This window comes from Notechis scutatus, chromosome 1, assembly GCF_049901735.1.
Source record: "Notechis scutatus isolate UNSWTSFEM ecotype Mainland chromosome 1, rNotScu1.2, whole genome shotgun sequence".
NCBI lineage: Eukaryota > Metazoa > Chordata > Lepidosauria > Squamata > Elapidae > Notechis > Notechis scutatus.
Window position 1 is genome coordinate 27,257,264 of NC_142009.1, and position 15,813 is coordinate 27,273,076.

The window sequence follows — 15,813 nt, forward strand, 5'->3', positions numbered from 1 at the left end:
TCATCTCAACATTTGGGGGCTGGGTGGAATTTTATTAGCTTACTAAGGCTATTAGAAAGGTTGGTACAGGTTTCATGCGTTTCCCATCAAAAAATGAGAATAAACCATGTCATTTGATCAAAGGGGACTAGAAAAGTAATTACATCCACTGCCATCTCTGTTCTACTTTGACAGCAGCTCTCCAGAATTGCAAACTTACCTTAAGATGTCTGAGGTTTAACCTTTAAGCCCACTCCTGCTGCTTAAGTTCCACTGTGCGGATGTATATGAATATACCTACCATAAAAACTTGTATGTAAGGAAAGTATATCTTCCTTCTGTCATTTTGTTTTATTTTATACTTAGCATCTGTCAATGCTATGGTGAAAAAGTGTTATCAATGATTCTGGTAGTTACATTTGAAAAAGTCCTTCGTCTTGCCTGCCTTCTTACATAGAGGACAATTGGGTCAGCCCCAGATCAATAAACTTGGCTCAGGCTAAGTCTGGTGTAAAGGCAGGGGAAGTAGGCTGGCAAGCTCAGCCTATGATCATTTAGCGTCTGAAGTAGAAACACAAATGAAGATTTCCAATTTATAATGAGGGAGCCTCCTCCCCACCTGCTGTCTTACACAAAAGAAGCTCCATCTCATTGAGCCTCAGATGGGAGGCCTTTTGTTGACGGCAATATGTTGACTGTTCTGATCCGGGTCCCAAACACAACAAACCCTCTATAGTTAAATCAATGATTCCTTTATGAGGTGCGCCAGCAGCCCCGGCAAAAAGTCTCACTCTCTCTCACAGCAGGCCAACAAATGTGTCTGGCAGGGAGATGAATGGTTGTCTGCTACACCTATTCATCTCCACTCCCTGCCTTTTATCCCCACAGCTAGGGTGGGGCTTTGCTAGCAGTGGTGTCTCTTCCATCCCAAGGATTGGCTCATGGATTTGCACTGCTTTCCTCTGCCTTCTGCGCATCCACACGTCGGGCACTGGACACGGATGTTCCTTCTCTTCCTCATCAGCCACCTCTAGACCTGGGAGCTGTTGACTCTCCATCTGAGGGCTGATGGATGGCCCAGGCTCCATCCCTTGTCTCTATCACTGACAGCTCCAGTCTCTCTTCTCCCTCGGAGCTCTCAGGTTTCCTTGATGCTGGCCCTGACTCCCACGCCCCCTCCTCATCCGATTTGGCTGCTGGAGGAGCTGGCAGTCGACAGGCCACAACACTGACTCAAACTGCTTAGAGGGGGCTATAGAAATAGAAATAGAATAGAATAGAATAGAATAGAATAGAATAGAATAGAATAGAATAGAATAGAATAGAATAGAATACTTTATTGGCCAAGTGTGATTGAACACACAAGGAATTTGTCTTGGTGTAAGTACTCTCAGTATACATAAAGAAAAGGTACATTCGTTAAGAATCATAACGTACAACACTTAATGATAGTCACAGGGTACAATCAACAATCAAATCATACTAGGAAACAGTCAATATAAATCATAAGGATACAAGCAACAAAGTTACTGTCCTACAATCACAAGTGGGAGGGGATGGGTGATAAGGAGTGATGAGAAGATTAACGGTAATAGTAGTGTACACTTTGTAAATAGTTGAACAGTGTTGAGGGAATTGTTTGTTTAGCAGAGTGATGGCTATACAGCACTGTGAAGCGGTATGTGCTATAGCTGTTTAGATTTAATGTAGTTGGGGTTAAAATGTTTGAATAGTATTTAGAACTTTTGCTTTTGTGAATGTCTTCTGTTTCTATCCTCTTTAAGAAAATCAGTAACATTTTATTTATTTATCCCCACCCACCCATTTTACAACATGACCGCTGATGCTAGTGAGTGAGTCATTTGGGTGCTCTAAGGGATTGGGCTTCATTCCCAGTCACTGGTTAGCTCTTTTGCATGCCAGAGCCTCACTTAATGGAAAACTCACAAACCCAACCAAAATAATCACTGAAACCTCTCCTTTTCCTGCTCCGGCCCTGGAAGAGGAGAGTTTGGTGCTAGTTAGAATCAGGGGCTCATTAGATCTCGGAGACAGACAGCATAACGGTGGCCTTCCTTGGTTTCTGTCACCTTTCCCTCTTAGGACAGAGCGCTTGAACCCCCGCCATGTCATTGAGACATCTGGCTCACACTTGAAACACAAGAGTCTTCTTCCCAGCACTATTTCTTTCAATATTGCATTGTGAATTCTTTTCGATTGTGAATCGAGTAACTGCTCTCCTGTATGGGTTATCAAGTTCCTGTGGAGCGGCAGTTAGAAGTGGAATAAATACAGTGGTGTCTCATAGATGAAAGAGCATCTGGAGCAGATCTGAATGACACTGATTTTATAGAGTGCCAGTCTGGCGTAGTGGTTAAGGTGCTGGCCTAAAATCCAGCAGATTGCGAGTTCTAATCCTGCTTTAGGCATGAAAGCCATGTGGGTAATCTTGGGTCAGTCACTGCCTCTTAGCCCAACTCACCACACAGGGTTTTTACTGTGGGGAAAATGAGAGGAAGGAGGAATATTTGTTGTGTTTTCCATCCTGAATTGCTTATAAAAATGAGGTGGGATATAAACAAAGAAACAGCTCCCTACCATGACAATAATGACCCCAAATGATCTGAGACTAGAGAATGAACCTCCAATTAATAGATAGGAAATGCACCATTCCCCCTACTGTAATGAGGTAGCAGTGCGCTCCACCTGTAGTACTCCCATGTGTATCTCTCCCCCAGTAGTAGCAATGCCACACTACCCTCCTGTTGAATCAGTGCTTTTGGATGGTCCCCAAAATCAGGGGTCCCCAACCACCGGTCCGCGGACCGGTACCGGTCCGTGGAACAAGTCCTACCGGGTTGCTGGTTTTGATGAAAAGTGCTGCCATTTCTTTTTTCATCAAAAAATGTGCTTCCGGTGAAAGCTTTCTACCTCACCGGAAGCACTTTTTGATGAAAGTGCTCATCAAAAGATGGCGGCGCCCAGCTAATGCCAGTACCGGGCCACGCCATAAAAAAGGTTGGGGATACCGGGCCGCGGCATAAGAAAGGTTGGGGATCACTGCCCAAAATGACACCAATAAGTACAGTAGTCAGAGAAGCATGGAGCCTTCTCCGCAACCCACACAATGAGGCAGTTGCTTCAAGTGGTAATGGATGGTCTTGGTCTGGATTTTGGGATAGTTTGGTTATTGTATTTACCTTTGGCTTATTTTAAGCTCTAAGGTAGGCGTCTCCAAACTTGACAACTTTAAGACTTGTGGACTTCGACCCTCAGAATTCCTCAGCCAACCATGCTGGCAGAGTAATTCTGGGAGTTGAAGCCTACAAGTCATAAAGTTGCCAAATTTGGAGACCTCTGCTCTAAGGGACAGTTCCCAACTGTTTCTACAAAGGGAGGGGAAATTGTGCTATCAGTTTTCAGCAAGCATAGATAACATCTGGCCTTTAAAAGACTCAGAAGTCATATATGATAGTCCCAAGTTTAAGTCCCAAGTTTCATTTCTCTCCAGCATAGCCTTCACAAATGAAGACATAGATTTGATGCAAAAGTTACCCAGCATCTTAGTAAACCAGGTTAGGACAAGAAAACTCATCACAGCAGTCAGAAGTATACCAATAGCAATTGTAATAGCAGCACTTAGACTTTCAAAGTGCCTTAAAGCTTTCTGTAAGCGGTTTACAGAGTCAGCATATTGGCCTCAACTATCTGGCTCCTCATTTTACTGACCTCGGAAGGATGGAAGGCTGAGTCAACCTTGAGCTGTTCAGAATTGAACTGCTGGCAGTCAGCAGAATTTGCCTGCAATACTACATTCTAACTACTGCGCCACCATGGCTCAATGAAAAGAAAAATGGGGTTTGGACTGAAAATAGTATCAGGAGGATTGCCTGTGTTATATGCTATGTATTCCACGGGTAAAGCAGCTATATTACAAGAATAATACTCTGATAATCCACCCTCCAGTTTTCAGAGGTCTAAATCCTGGGATTAGACACCAAATGCTGTTCTCCTTTTCTAAAATCTGTTTACTGAATCACAAGATCCACAAAGCATCAATTACATTAAAATTAAATTGATTCGCTGAGAGCCAAAAAGGAACTATGTAGTTGCTTGAAGCCTTTCCATAAATGATTTTGAGGTTTGTTAAATGTTCAGGTGTAGCTGGTATTTTGGAAGCTGGTTGAATACCCACCCATTCTGGCACATAGCCTCTTCCCTGGGGCCAAGAAGCAACAAGAGAACAAAATATTCCTCAACACTGGAGCATCAGCCAAAGCCTGGATTATTGGCATACATACCTTGGGACCTCTTTAAGAAGGCAAGAGACTTACAACAGGATGAGAATGGAACGATCAGCATAATCCACCCTGTTCATTGTGCATTGTTACATGATCGATCACTGAGGAAGCCTTATGCCATCCCTTGGCAAGCTTCACTTATCCATTGGTTTGGTCAGTCCAGAGTGGTGGAACATGCCTTTATGCTTTGCTGAATATTTATTCTGCCTTTTCATAAATTCTGTTAGCAGAAAAAGTCTATTGTTTCCCCATATTTTTCTGTTATAATTGTTCCAGGATAGGAAGGAATTAGTGTAGAAAAGAAATAATAAAAGGCACAGAGATGGGAAAAGGCAAAAAAGCTTATATAAATACACATAAATATATCTATAAAGAAGCAAAGGTGCTTTTTTTTTTTTCAAAAGGCAACTTTGTTTTTTCTTGAAGATGTTTTGCTTCTCATCTGAGAAGCTTCTTCAGTTCTGACTGAATGGTGGAGGAGGGAAGGATTTATATGCCTTGCAGTTATCTGGTCATTAGCACTCTTTCTGAGAGTTGTTGAGGCCACTTGAAGATTTATCTGTTCCTCAGGGTCACCTGAAAAAAAAGCACCTTTGGGACAACCATGATAACTGAGAATCACCATAGATATCTAAAGAAGCACTTGCAGAAGCTATGCTGGATCTTCAGCCAAGATTGTCCTTTTAAAATATAGCATCTATTGAATCCATGAAAAGTTGTGAAATGTTTGCTATTTCTGTTGTACACAACCCTTGTTGCTTTTATCTTTCATTGCTTTCACAAATTTACCCTATTGCAAGTTCAAGAATGTCTCCTAGTTTCTTTTTCAAAAGTTGACATTATATTTCAGCATACTTACCTGTCTTCTGACACAGGAGTTTATTTTGTAGAGCTGGTCCTTTTTATATTATTTGTAAGATCTGCGATTTCATATGAGAGTTCTTTCAGTAATCTTGGACGGGCTTTCTCTGCATCCAAAGATTTGTTTGCTTTCAATTTGTTAATAAGGTCTAGAATGTAAGGTCAAATAAGCAGCTGGCTGAGAAGGTTACGGTGAATATATAATTAGATATAAGCCAGAAAAATCTGGCAGCAGACAAAAGAAGGGCATGTTTTCCTGGAAATTGATTAGCCCAAGATCTTCAAACAGTTATTTTATTTAATATGTTTATACCTTGCTCTTCAGCTGGAGAGGCACCCAGAGTGACTAACCAATCAATAAAAACAGAGTGTTCCTGTGGTTAGGCAACACATATGAAAGAGCTGGAAAAGGAAAAAGACAAAACAAGAATTTATGACATCAGCTGATGTCTGCTGTAAACTAGCAGAATTGGCTTTTTCAGAATGTAAATTTGGATTGGATTATGAATGTCCAGCAAAAAACACGATATGAGAGCTTCTAGGACAGTTTCCTTTAATTGGTTTTCGGATGCAGTTTGCATTCATCATAATTACCCTGGATAAATCCATTTTCAGGGTTTGCAGGACAAACATAAAATTAATCAATGGGGCTGGGTATACACAGCATACTAAACCATGCGCGTGCGCGCACGCACACACACACAGAAACAAACTAAAAAACAGGATTAAACCTAGTGATGTCTACTTGCCTTTTTCAGGAGGCAACTGAACTTGTTTTTTCTTTGAAGATGTTTCACTTCTCGTCCAAGAAGCTTCTTCAGCTCTAACAGGATAGTGGGGAATGAAAGGATTTATATTTCATGCAGAAAACTGGTCATTTGTGTTTCCAAGGAATATAAATCCTTCCATCCCCCACCATCCAGTCAGAGCTGAAGAAGCTTCTTGGATGAGAAGCGAAACGGAAAGGAAAAAACAAGGAAGTCCAATTGCTTCCAGAAAAAACCACCTTTGGGACAACCATGACCTGGATGACTGAGACTCTCCATAGACTATCAGTTGCATAATAAAGTCATCACTCAAGTTTATAAGATGAGCCAGAGGAAGTATTTCTCTCATTTCCATAATGATATTATTGTACAAATTATGTAAAGGAATTAAAATGATGCAATTTCCATCGTTTCTTCACTGACATTGCTGTGGATGACATGCTCCCAGGAGTGGGATTCTACCAGTTTGCACCTATTCGCTAGAACCGGTTGTTAACATTCTAAGCAGTTTTGAGAAGAAATTAATGGCCTAATCCTGTAAGGAGGGCAAGAAGGAAACATTCTGGTGTTGCTTACAGAAACTGCCTCTCCGTTAACCCTTATTACATTCTTGGCAGGACTAGACTTCCTTTCTCTGGAATTTCTCTGGAGTTTTTTTCCCCTCCTTTGCTGGTACTTTGCTTGTGTGGAGTGACCATTCAAAGTTACAATGGCACTGAAAAAAGTGACTTATGACCATTTTTCACACTTACGACTGTTGCAGCATCCCCACAGTCATGAGAGGCCAGGCGAGGAGATGCATGCCTCGATGTGAGTGATATTGAGTTGGCCAAACCCAGCCAATAACATGACCACCAAGTATGTCCACCCAGTCACATGACCACCAAGCCACACCCATCACCTAAGCCATGCCCACAGAACCGGTTGTTAAAAAATTTGAAACCCACCCCTGCATATTCCCCTCTGCTCTTAATCCAGATTATATGCAAGCTATCTTCCCCTATGAAGGATCTACTAGGGCTGCCAAAGCCAGCAGTTGGCCCAAGGGAGGCTTTTTCCATTGTTGAGCCAAAGTGCTCTCTAATGATCTCTGAGTCAACGAGAAGTACATTGCCACAATTTGCTGGTCCAGTTGCTAATTCTCCCTTTTCCAAACCATCCGACTATCCTCCAAGGCAACAGATGTCAAAGCCTAACAAATTTGACATGCCAAGTTGCGGTTGCCCATAAACAGTGTCAGAATAAGGGACAAAGTTCAGGTAGTCCTTGACTTACAACAGTTCATTTAATGACCAACATTGGTCATTGACCAGCACTGAAAAAGTTACTTATGGCCATTTTTCACAGTTATACCTTTTGCAGCATCCCCATAGTCACACGTTCAAAATCCAGATGCTTGGCAACTTGTTCATATTTATGATGGTTACTGGGCCCCAGGATCATGGGATCACCTTTTCCGATCTTCTGACTAGCAAAGTCAATGGGGAAGCCAGATTCAATTAACAGCTAGGTTACTAACTTAACAACTGCAGTGATGAACTTAATAGCTGTGGCAAGACATGTCATAAAATGGGGAAAAACTCATTTAATAAATGCTTCACTTAATTCACTTAAATTTTGGGCTCAATTGTGGTAAGTTGTGGACCACCTGTATTCCTTTAATACTGGTACAGTGAAGGTTTTCAGGCTGTGAAATTATATTGTGCTTGTGTGGGAGGCGATGTAGGAAAGCAGAAAGAAATCCCCAGAGCTACTCTTTACGTAAAACAATAGTCAACCACAGTCTGTGTAACAGGCTCAACATTTCAAGGTGTGGACATGTGTTGATCAGACTTAATGCAGAAAGATGAATTTGTCCTGGTATCCCAGGCTGGAAGAGGGACAGAATGGGGAAGGAAAGTGAGCTACATCCAGTATGAGTTGTTTCCCAAAATATTCAAAGTCTTGGTTAATCTACCCAACAATTGAGTTTCTGTACTTCTAGGCTTATAATAAACACCAGAATCTTTGTTGTTATTACTGAAAACTGAATCCTGGACAGTTACCAATCATTTGGGCAGTTAATTGCAATGCTCCCTACATGGGATTGCCCTTGAAAAGTATCTGGAAGCTTCAATTGGTTCAAAATGTGGTGGCCCACAAGGTTTTGTATCAGCTTAGATTTGCACACATGTTAACCCCTCCTGCAGAAGCTGGATTGACTGCAAATTTGCTACTGGGTCCACTTCATGGGTCGGGACCAGGTTATTTGAAGGTCTGTCTTTTCCCAGTCACATCTACCTGACCTACCAGAGTGAGAAAGCAGGGAATGTTATGCCTCCTCATTTCTAAGGAGGTCCATCTAACAGGACCAAGAGCGAGACCTTTCCTGTGGTGGCACCCTCCCTGTGGAGCATCATCCATGCCGAGATAAGATTGGCTCCCATTCTGACACTTTTTGGCAAAGCCTGAAGACATAGTTCTACCAACAGGCTGGGTACCCAGAATTATATGGAGCCCATCAAGTGGCTTGTCTGATTGTTGTTGCTGAGGTGGTGATGGTTGTTATTGCTTTTTGTATTAGGGTTTTATCCTTGTAAGTTGCCCGGAGTCATCAAGAGTGAGTTGGGCAGCCATATACATGAAATAATAAAATAATTTCCAAAATTACAATGAATGTATATTTCTACAGCTAGATAGAGTTTTTCTTTTCCTCTTCTCAGCTTTTACTTATGGTCATGTGGCTGCTTCCCTAGTTAAAAGCTGTAGAGCAGGGGTGTCCAACCGTGGCAACTTTAAGACTTGTGGACTTCAACTCCCAGAATTCCTCAGCCAGCTTTGCTGGCTGAGGAATTCTGGGAGTTGAAGTCCACAAGTCTTAAAGTTGCCAAGGTTGGACACCCCTGCTGTAGAGCTTGGGTTGGGAAGCCCACTGATGTTCCTGGCTCCTTTATGAAGTCTTGCTATTCTGCCTTGGGAAAGCTCCTTTTATGTGAGGCTGGTTGATCTATTGCAGAGAAGTAGAAGGCAAACAATACACCCACTCCTCCTTGCCTGATCAGTCTTTTTCAGATCCCAGGGGATTTGTGGTTTTATTCAACCTTTAATTTGATTTGAAAGCAGTCGGCACCCTAGCTATTTTCCACCGTGTTTTATCTGGGAGTGCAGCGGTGTTTGTGGATGTTTGGAAAAAGGGGGAGGAGATGCTTTGTTTTAATTCCACCCTGTGAGCAGACCTCGGCGCTCATGGCGTCTCTCTGGCCCAGCAGGCCGGAGTGGGTGGCAAATATTGTGGGATAGTTTTGCAAGGCAGCGATTACATTTCAGGGGCCTCCAGCAGTGAAGGATGGAGAGCTTGTATCCAAAAAAATGACCTGATTCGAAATCTTGCCAAATACATTTTCATGAAACATGTCATAGTTCTCTTCAAGGAAGAGACCATTCTCACTAGGATGGTGCCAAAGAATTTAATGCTGATGAGAATAAGAAGATATTGTGTACCCATGGATGTTTTATATTAGGTGGGAACTGCAACAAATACATCCCAATAAGCCTTGTCTTTGTCTCAGTGTTACTGGAATTTCTTCAATTTCTCTGCAAATTGACAATAATCAAGACATAATTATAGAAAATGGTTTTTCTTGTTGCCTCTTTTTCAAGTGATTATAATTCCCTGGCTTCCCTTTGAGATAAGGGGGAGTGATGTAGCCTAATAGGTTTTACATATCTCGAGGTTGCTTAGAAAATCGGAACAAGGGTGGAAAACTTTAATGTTATTATAGAAAAGAATGAATTAACCTTCACCCATTAGGGATAAAGTAAGTTTGGGATGAAGGCAACATCACAAATGTGACAAAGTAAGGATAGGCCCTAAGACTCTAAAAGCTAACAAATCCCTCCAACTTCATTTTCTTTGTTTTCTTGTGGGTTCAAAAGTATTATTAATACTTCAGTAGCATCCTACTTCCTACTTTTGGTGATCAACAATAGCTATATTCTTGCACTAACAAGGATGGAATCCTAAATTCTGGGAACCTCTCATGAAACCTGGATACCAGAAACAAAGTCCTGTGTAGAGGTGGAGAAGGAGGTAGGCAAATTTAACTTTGAGAGGACAGAAGCAACATAGTTAGACCCCCAAAAGATGTCACCAAAGCTCTCTTTTCTATGATTTCAGAGTACAAGCAAAGAATAATGGGTACTTGCTGCAGGAAATCAGATTCTGAATGAGTATTAAAATAAATACATTCTTCACTGCAAGAATTGCTCAATAACAAAAATCAACCAGCAGGTGATTGGTTCTCCTTCACCAGATATGTCCAAGTAGTTCTTAAGCAGCTTTAATATGGAACAGGGACCAGACCTATGACCTAAATGGCTTTTTCCAACATTATGATTTTACCTCAGCGATTCAATTACAGCAATTCTTTATTCAGATATTTTTCTTTCCAGACATCTGATTTGATAATGGCATGTATGTATGCATGCATGTGTGTTTAATTAGCCATTTTCCCCTCAAGATTATTTTTGGAGAGAAAGTAGATAAGGGATACTCCAGGAAGTATATAAGAAGGAAATTCATTTCTGATAACTTTGTCTTTACTTAAAAGCAATGATGGATGTCTGTAAGATTATATTGTAATTAACAGTGATCAACACTGGGGGAAATGGATATAAAACCTTCATTTTTATTTTTATTTTAGGAGGCTTGGAGGGAAGATTTGAAAAGCAAATCTTGGATTTGGATTACAAAGTTCTTGTAATCTTGGAGAAGATTGAATGTGATGGACAGATTATGTGTTGTCTAGCCCTGTTTCAGTACAAGATACACTGGTCATCATTTTGTTAAAGATAGGCTAGGATAACATAGTACATGCTACAACTCCAATCATTTACACCAGCATACTTCTAATCATGGAACCACGAGTCACAGGGAATTTGATCTAACATATGTACTCCTTAATTTGGAAGGGCAACAGGTGGAGAAGGATTGGTTCAGAAATTTAGAAACTTAAAAAAAAGTTTTAAAACTTGAGGCACTTCTGATCTCATCAAGTCCAGCAGTGTCAGACTGGGCATCTTCAGGAGGTGAGATGATGGTGGTAAAAAAAAGTTGAGATAAAGGCACCGTAGTGTGATCAAAGGTGGCCTGTGATGCACATCAAACAAAGGCAGAAATTCAACCAGTTACAACTGCTATCTTGCCTCCCCCCTCCCCACATGTACAGCACATAAACTCCTAGATTCAGGAAATACAGATTAGAGTGGCTTTTTTGGCTGTTGTTTCACTTATGGCTTTCCTCTTCCTTTAAAGACCAATACATTTACCTCATTTACACTTTGCTTTTTGCATTGTTGAGGTTTGCTATTTGCAATGCATGAAATGAATACAGTCTTGACAAAAAAGCTAGCTAAATGTTTGAAACAGTGTTTTGGAGAGTAAAAACAAAATACTTTATTTAATGCTTAGACAAGGATAATCCCCCCCCTTGTGATTTAAAAAGCTTGTGCTAACAAGCAAACTGAGCTAGTTGATCAGCAAATGTCTGATGGATTTAAGGAAGGCTCAGCAAATGAGTCAGCAGCTTATGTGTGATTTGACCACAGAAGGAAAATAAGGTTTTTGTTTTGTTCAGCTATATTTAGAAGCTTCAGTAAAATTTGAGGATATGTCACAATTGCAGGACTGATCTAATAACATAGCACTGTCATACATTTAGACTTATATACCACTTCACAGTGCTTGTGATGACACGGGGCATGGCACAAAGGCAGTATAATCAAATAATAAGCAGGAGTCCCTTTATTAGCTCCAACTTTGCCCCCAATGTCCTGGTTACCTTCTAGTCTGGACACAAACTCTCCTAGGAACAGCCTTTGGCTGCAGAGATTGAAATCCAAAATGTAAGTCCAATCAAGGCAAGATGAGGTAATTAGTTCGGCAGGGCAAGAGAAGTAATTCCAGACGTGAAGGAATGGCAGTAATTCAATTCAGTTGGGAGGATGCAGGAACGCAGATAACCAAAGTCAACACAAGATAAACTCACATTTGTTCCAGCAGACGCTGCACTCAGCTTGCATCTCTTTTAAACTCTCTTCCCAGATGTGCCTTATGAAGAGAATCAGGGCCCTTTCCTCCCCTGTAAGCCACGCAACCCACGTTGCTCTCTTCTCCGTTCCTCCCTGCATGCCCTAGGATGAAGAGGGGGGTGGGCCTGAGTCTTCCTCTGAATTCCCTCTTCCTTGTTCTACCTCACCCCTGCTCTGCCCAGACGGACTTTGCCCCTCCCCAGTTTCCTCCACAGCCAATGGAGCCACACTCACACTCCCTGTCAGCTATTCATCTTCCTCCTTGGATTCAGACTCCGACAGGGGCATGACAGTGCTTTACAGCCCTATCTAAGTGGTTTACAGAGTCAGCATATTGCTCCCAACAATCTGGGTCCTCATTTTACCGACCTCGGAAGGATGGAAGGCTGAGTCAACCTTGAGCCTGGTGAGATTTTAACTGCCAAATGGCAGTCAGCTGGCAGTGAGCAGAAGCAGCCTGCAGTACTGCATTCCAACCACTGTGCTACCTAATAGAATTAGGTTCTAACTTTTCTCTGATCCCACTCCTCCAGACCAAAACCCTGGATAATAAGGATTTGCTTTTAAAAAGCTGTCCTAATCAACTTTGGAGATAGAATAAGAGCCAAACTACATGTGGTTCTCAACAGGTTATCGATTTTCTGTTTGTAAATGAAAGGGAGGATGTAAAACTTAATGCAAGATGTACTTTTGAGTAAAACAAGGCAGTGGAGAAAGATCCAAGTGTTCCTCTGCTATCCACCCAGCCTCCTCTGCTCAAAGAAGCGGATTGCTTTCAGAAAGACCAATCAAAACTGCATTACAAGCTTTTGCCCATAAATCCTAACATGTCCCTTAAGAATTGAAAAAATGCTAAATAAATAAACCATATGTCATCATTGTGAAATCATTCACATCATTATGAATGACATACTTATTGCTCCCCTCTCCCTCCCATGAAGCTCATTGCTGGAATTTAAGGAAATCAGAGTCAATTTTCATCAGTTCGCTCCTAGGCACTCACCCAACTTGTCATTTTTTGGCTTGATTATATGATTGTTTAAATACGTGGTATTGCGAAAGCATTTCCAGAGAAATTTTTTTCCTGGTTCTTCTTGATTTTATTTTGGCTAAAGAATTTGCTTTTCTGTCTCAAAGCAGCAGATTAGACATGGATTGGAAAATTTAAATGGCTAAGATTTTAAATAATTGAAAGTGGGGGAAAGCAACTACACCGCCAGGGTGTCAAACTGGCGGCCTGTGAGCTGGATGCATCATGCGCAGGCCACGCCCACCCCAGCTCTGTGAATGGGAAAAATGTCATGAAACATCATGTGATAGCAATGTGATGTGGCAAGTTTGACATCCATGAACTACAGAGAGGTGAGAGGAAGTAACTACAAAGAACTCCTTCCTTTCTTCCCATCAGTATTTTGATCCAGTGGTTTCACCTGCAGAGAAAGCTTTCAGTTGCTGGAAAGTAATAGTGGACAAAGCATATTGCTCTCCTGTACATGCCTGTAAAATGGTTGATCTGGTTGGTCACTGTGTGACAGAGCAAACTGGAGTAGATAGGTCATTACAGTAGCCTGATTCCATAGGATCTTTCTTTGGTCCAGATAATAAGACTGTAAGTGTTACATAGGTGTACAATGGTATGTGAAACAGGAAAACAGTTTAAAACAAGTTTAAAATAAAAACAAAAACAAAAAACCTTGGAGCAAGATAGAAATAACAGCAGCAGAAAAATATAGAAAATGCAGAAATCTAAGCCAATGACTTGCCAAGATAGGATTGCTTTTGATTATGCAGATGCAGAGCAAGACTCAGTTGAGCATCCTAAGGGGGGAAGTAGGTTGGTATGGGAAGCAGGGGTTCTTTAGCTAGTTCAATCTAAAACCACCGGAAATTTAAAGATGAAAGGCAGCATTCTGAACGGGCCTTAGGAAAAAAGTGGGAACTTTTGAAGATGCTATAAACTCAGGGAGAGATGATAAAAAAGTAGGCTTCTGTCAGCACTTTTGCTGCCACATTCTGTAAAATCCACATAATCCCGTAAAATGGTGAAATTATCTAGAACGCTGTCTCTCAACCTTCACAACCTTAAGATATATGGATTTCAGCTCCCAGAATTCTCCAGCCAGCCCTAAAATCCACACATCTTAAAGTTGTCAAGGTTGAGAAAGACCAGAAAGACTTAATCAGATAATCTTGTAAAGATAGGTGGATAAAATTGCCAAGTCCAATCTAAACATCTGGCTGACTATGCAACCAACCATAAGAACAACAAAACACCCTACCTCTATATCTTCACCTGTTACCTAATAATTCTTCATTCCTTGGTTAGGATTTCAGTTATTAAACTTCTACCAGTCTTTGACTGTGAATCGAAATGTAGATTACTACTGCTACTACTCCCGGTATTTCTACTACTAATTGTTTAAACCTGTATGCTTTTCCAATGTTCAGTGACAGATGATCTCTGGTATACTCTATTTCTTTCATAAGGAAAATAGCAGATTGTCCAACTGTGATTGTTGGGAAGAAAGAATATACCACCCAAAGAAATAGACATTGGAATGGGCAAGCTTTACAAGTCTCTGCTCCATCGCATACAAAGAAGACAAGCAATTTCATTTCATCTTTATATTAATTTTTTATTGTTTTGGATGTATATGTGTAGCAGTTATACCATACATGTGTAAGAGAGTTACAGATGAAGAGATCAGTGACACAATCTAGTTGCACTATGGAATGAATGCAAAAGCATACGAGCCAATATCTCATATGAACACACTTGCATATGTACACACCCATATATACAAAAAGCATGGCAACTGTGTAACATGAAGATATGAAGTTGCTGTTGATTGAGTCAGCCCATTTATTCATTTAGCGTGGCTAATTTTTATGTATTCATTTATTCAATTTCTATAGCCACCTACTGAACCAAGTGACTCTGGGCTTTATTAAGTGGCAATATGTCTCTAGAGCTTCAGCCCTCTATGGATATGTTAGAGACTGGATTTAGGACCGTTTACATGCAAACCATGTATTCTAATTACCAGTGATTGCTCCTCCTACTTACTTTGCAGCTGCAATTTGAAGTTCCTAAAATTAAGGAAGTTCAGTGATTTGAAGCAATTTTTCAAGCTTACCCCTAAAGCTGCTAGAAATTGAATTTGACCGTGCAGAATAAATGACTGCACCATCCATTCCTCATTATCTTTTTGCCTTCCTGGGGAGACAGGTGTCTGCAGCAAACATTAAAACTTTTTGGGAGGGGATTAAAAAAAAGGGAGAATTTACAATCCTGGAGGTCCTGGGGCCCCCGGAAATCCACGCGGACCTCGTAATCCAGGATTCCCCTTTTGGCCCATCAGCCCTAAAGGACCAGGGGCCCCAGGTTTGCCTGGGATGCCCGGTTGCCCAGATGGGCCAGGCGGGCCAGGAGGACCAATGGCCCCCTCAGGACCTGGAGATCCAGGGTCCCCTTTGGGGCCTGCCCGCCCCTTGGAACCCCCTTGTCCAAAGCTACCCTTGCTTCCTTTGAATCCAGTGGGGCCTTTTGTGCCCACAGCGCCTCTCTCGCCTTTAGGTCCAGAAGGTCCAGGAGGGCCCAAGGACCCTTGTGGCCCAGGAGGGCCCAGACTCCCCATGTCACCCTTTACTCCTCTGCTTCCAGGTGGCCCTTTAATGCCAAGCTCTCCTCTGAATCCTCTGGGGCCAGGTGGACCAGGAACACCTGGAGAAAGAGAAGAGGCAGGGAAAAACTAAAGGAATGGGTAGCAATATCAGGTTTTTTTTTAAAAAAATATATGTTTACATCGTTCATTATTATAATCATCCCTAAATAG

The 15,813-nt window shown here is 41.5% G+C and overlaps 1 protein-coding gene across 2 annotated transcripts in view; it reads right to left on the reverse strand.

Annotated features, from left to right (window-relative positions):
* Positions 1 to 14,599: 14,599 nt before the first annotated feature.
* SCARA3 (scavenger receptor class A member 3) overlaps positions 14,600 to 15,813 on the reverse strand; it is a 28,399-nt gene continuing 27,185 nt past the window's right edge. For both annotated transcript variants that reach the window (XM_026671540.2, XM_087959638.1), the window contains one exon: positions 14,600 to 15,701. In XM_026671540.2, the coding sequence (XP_026527325.1) occupies positions 15,262 to 15,701 (440 nt within the window). In that variant the 3' untranslated portion in view covers positions 14,600 to 15,261. The remainder of the gene's footprint in view (positions 15,702 to 15,813) is intronic.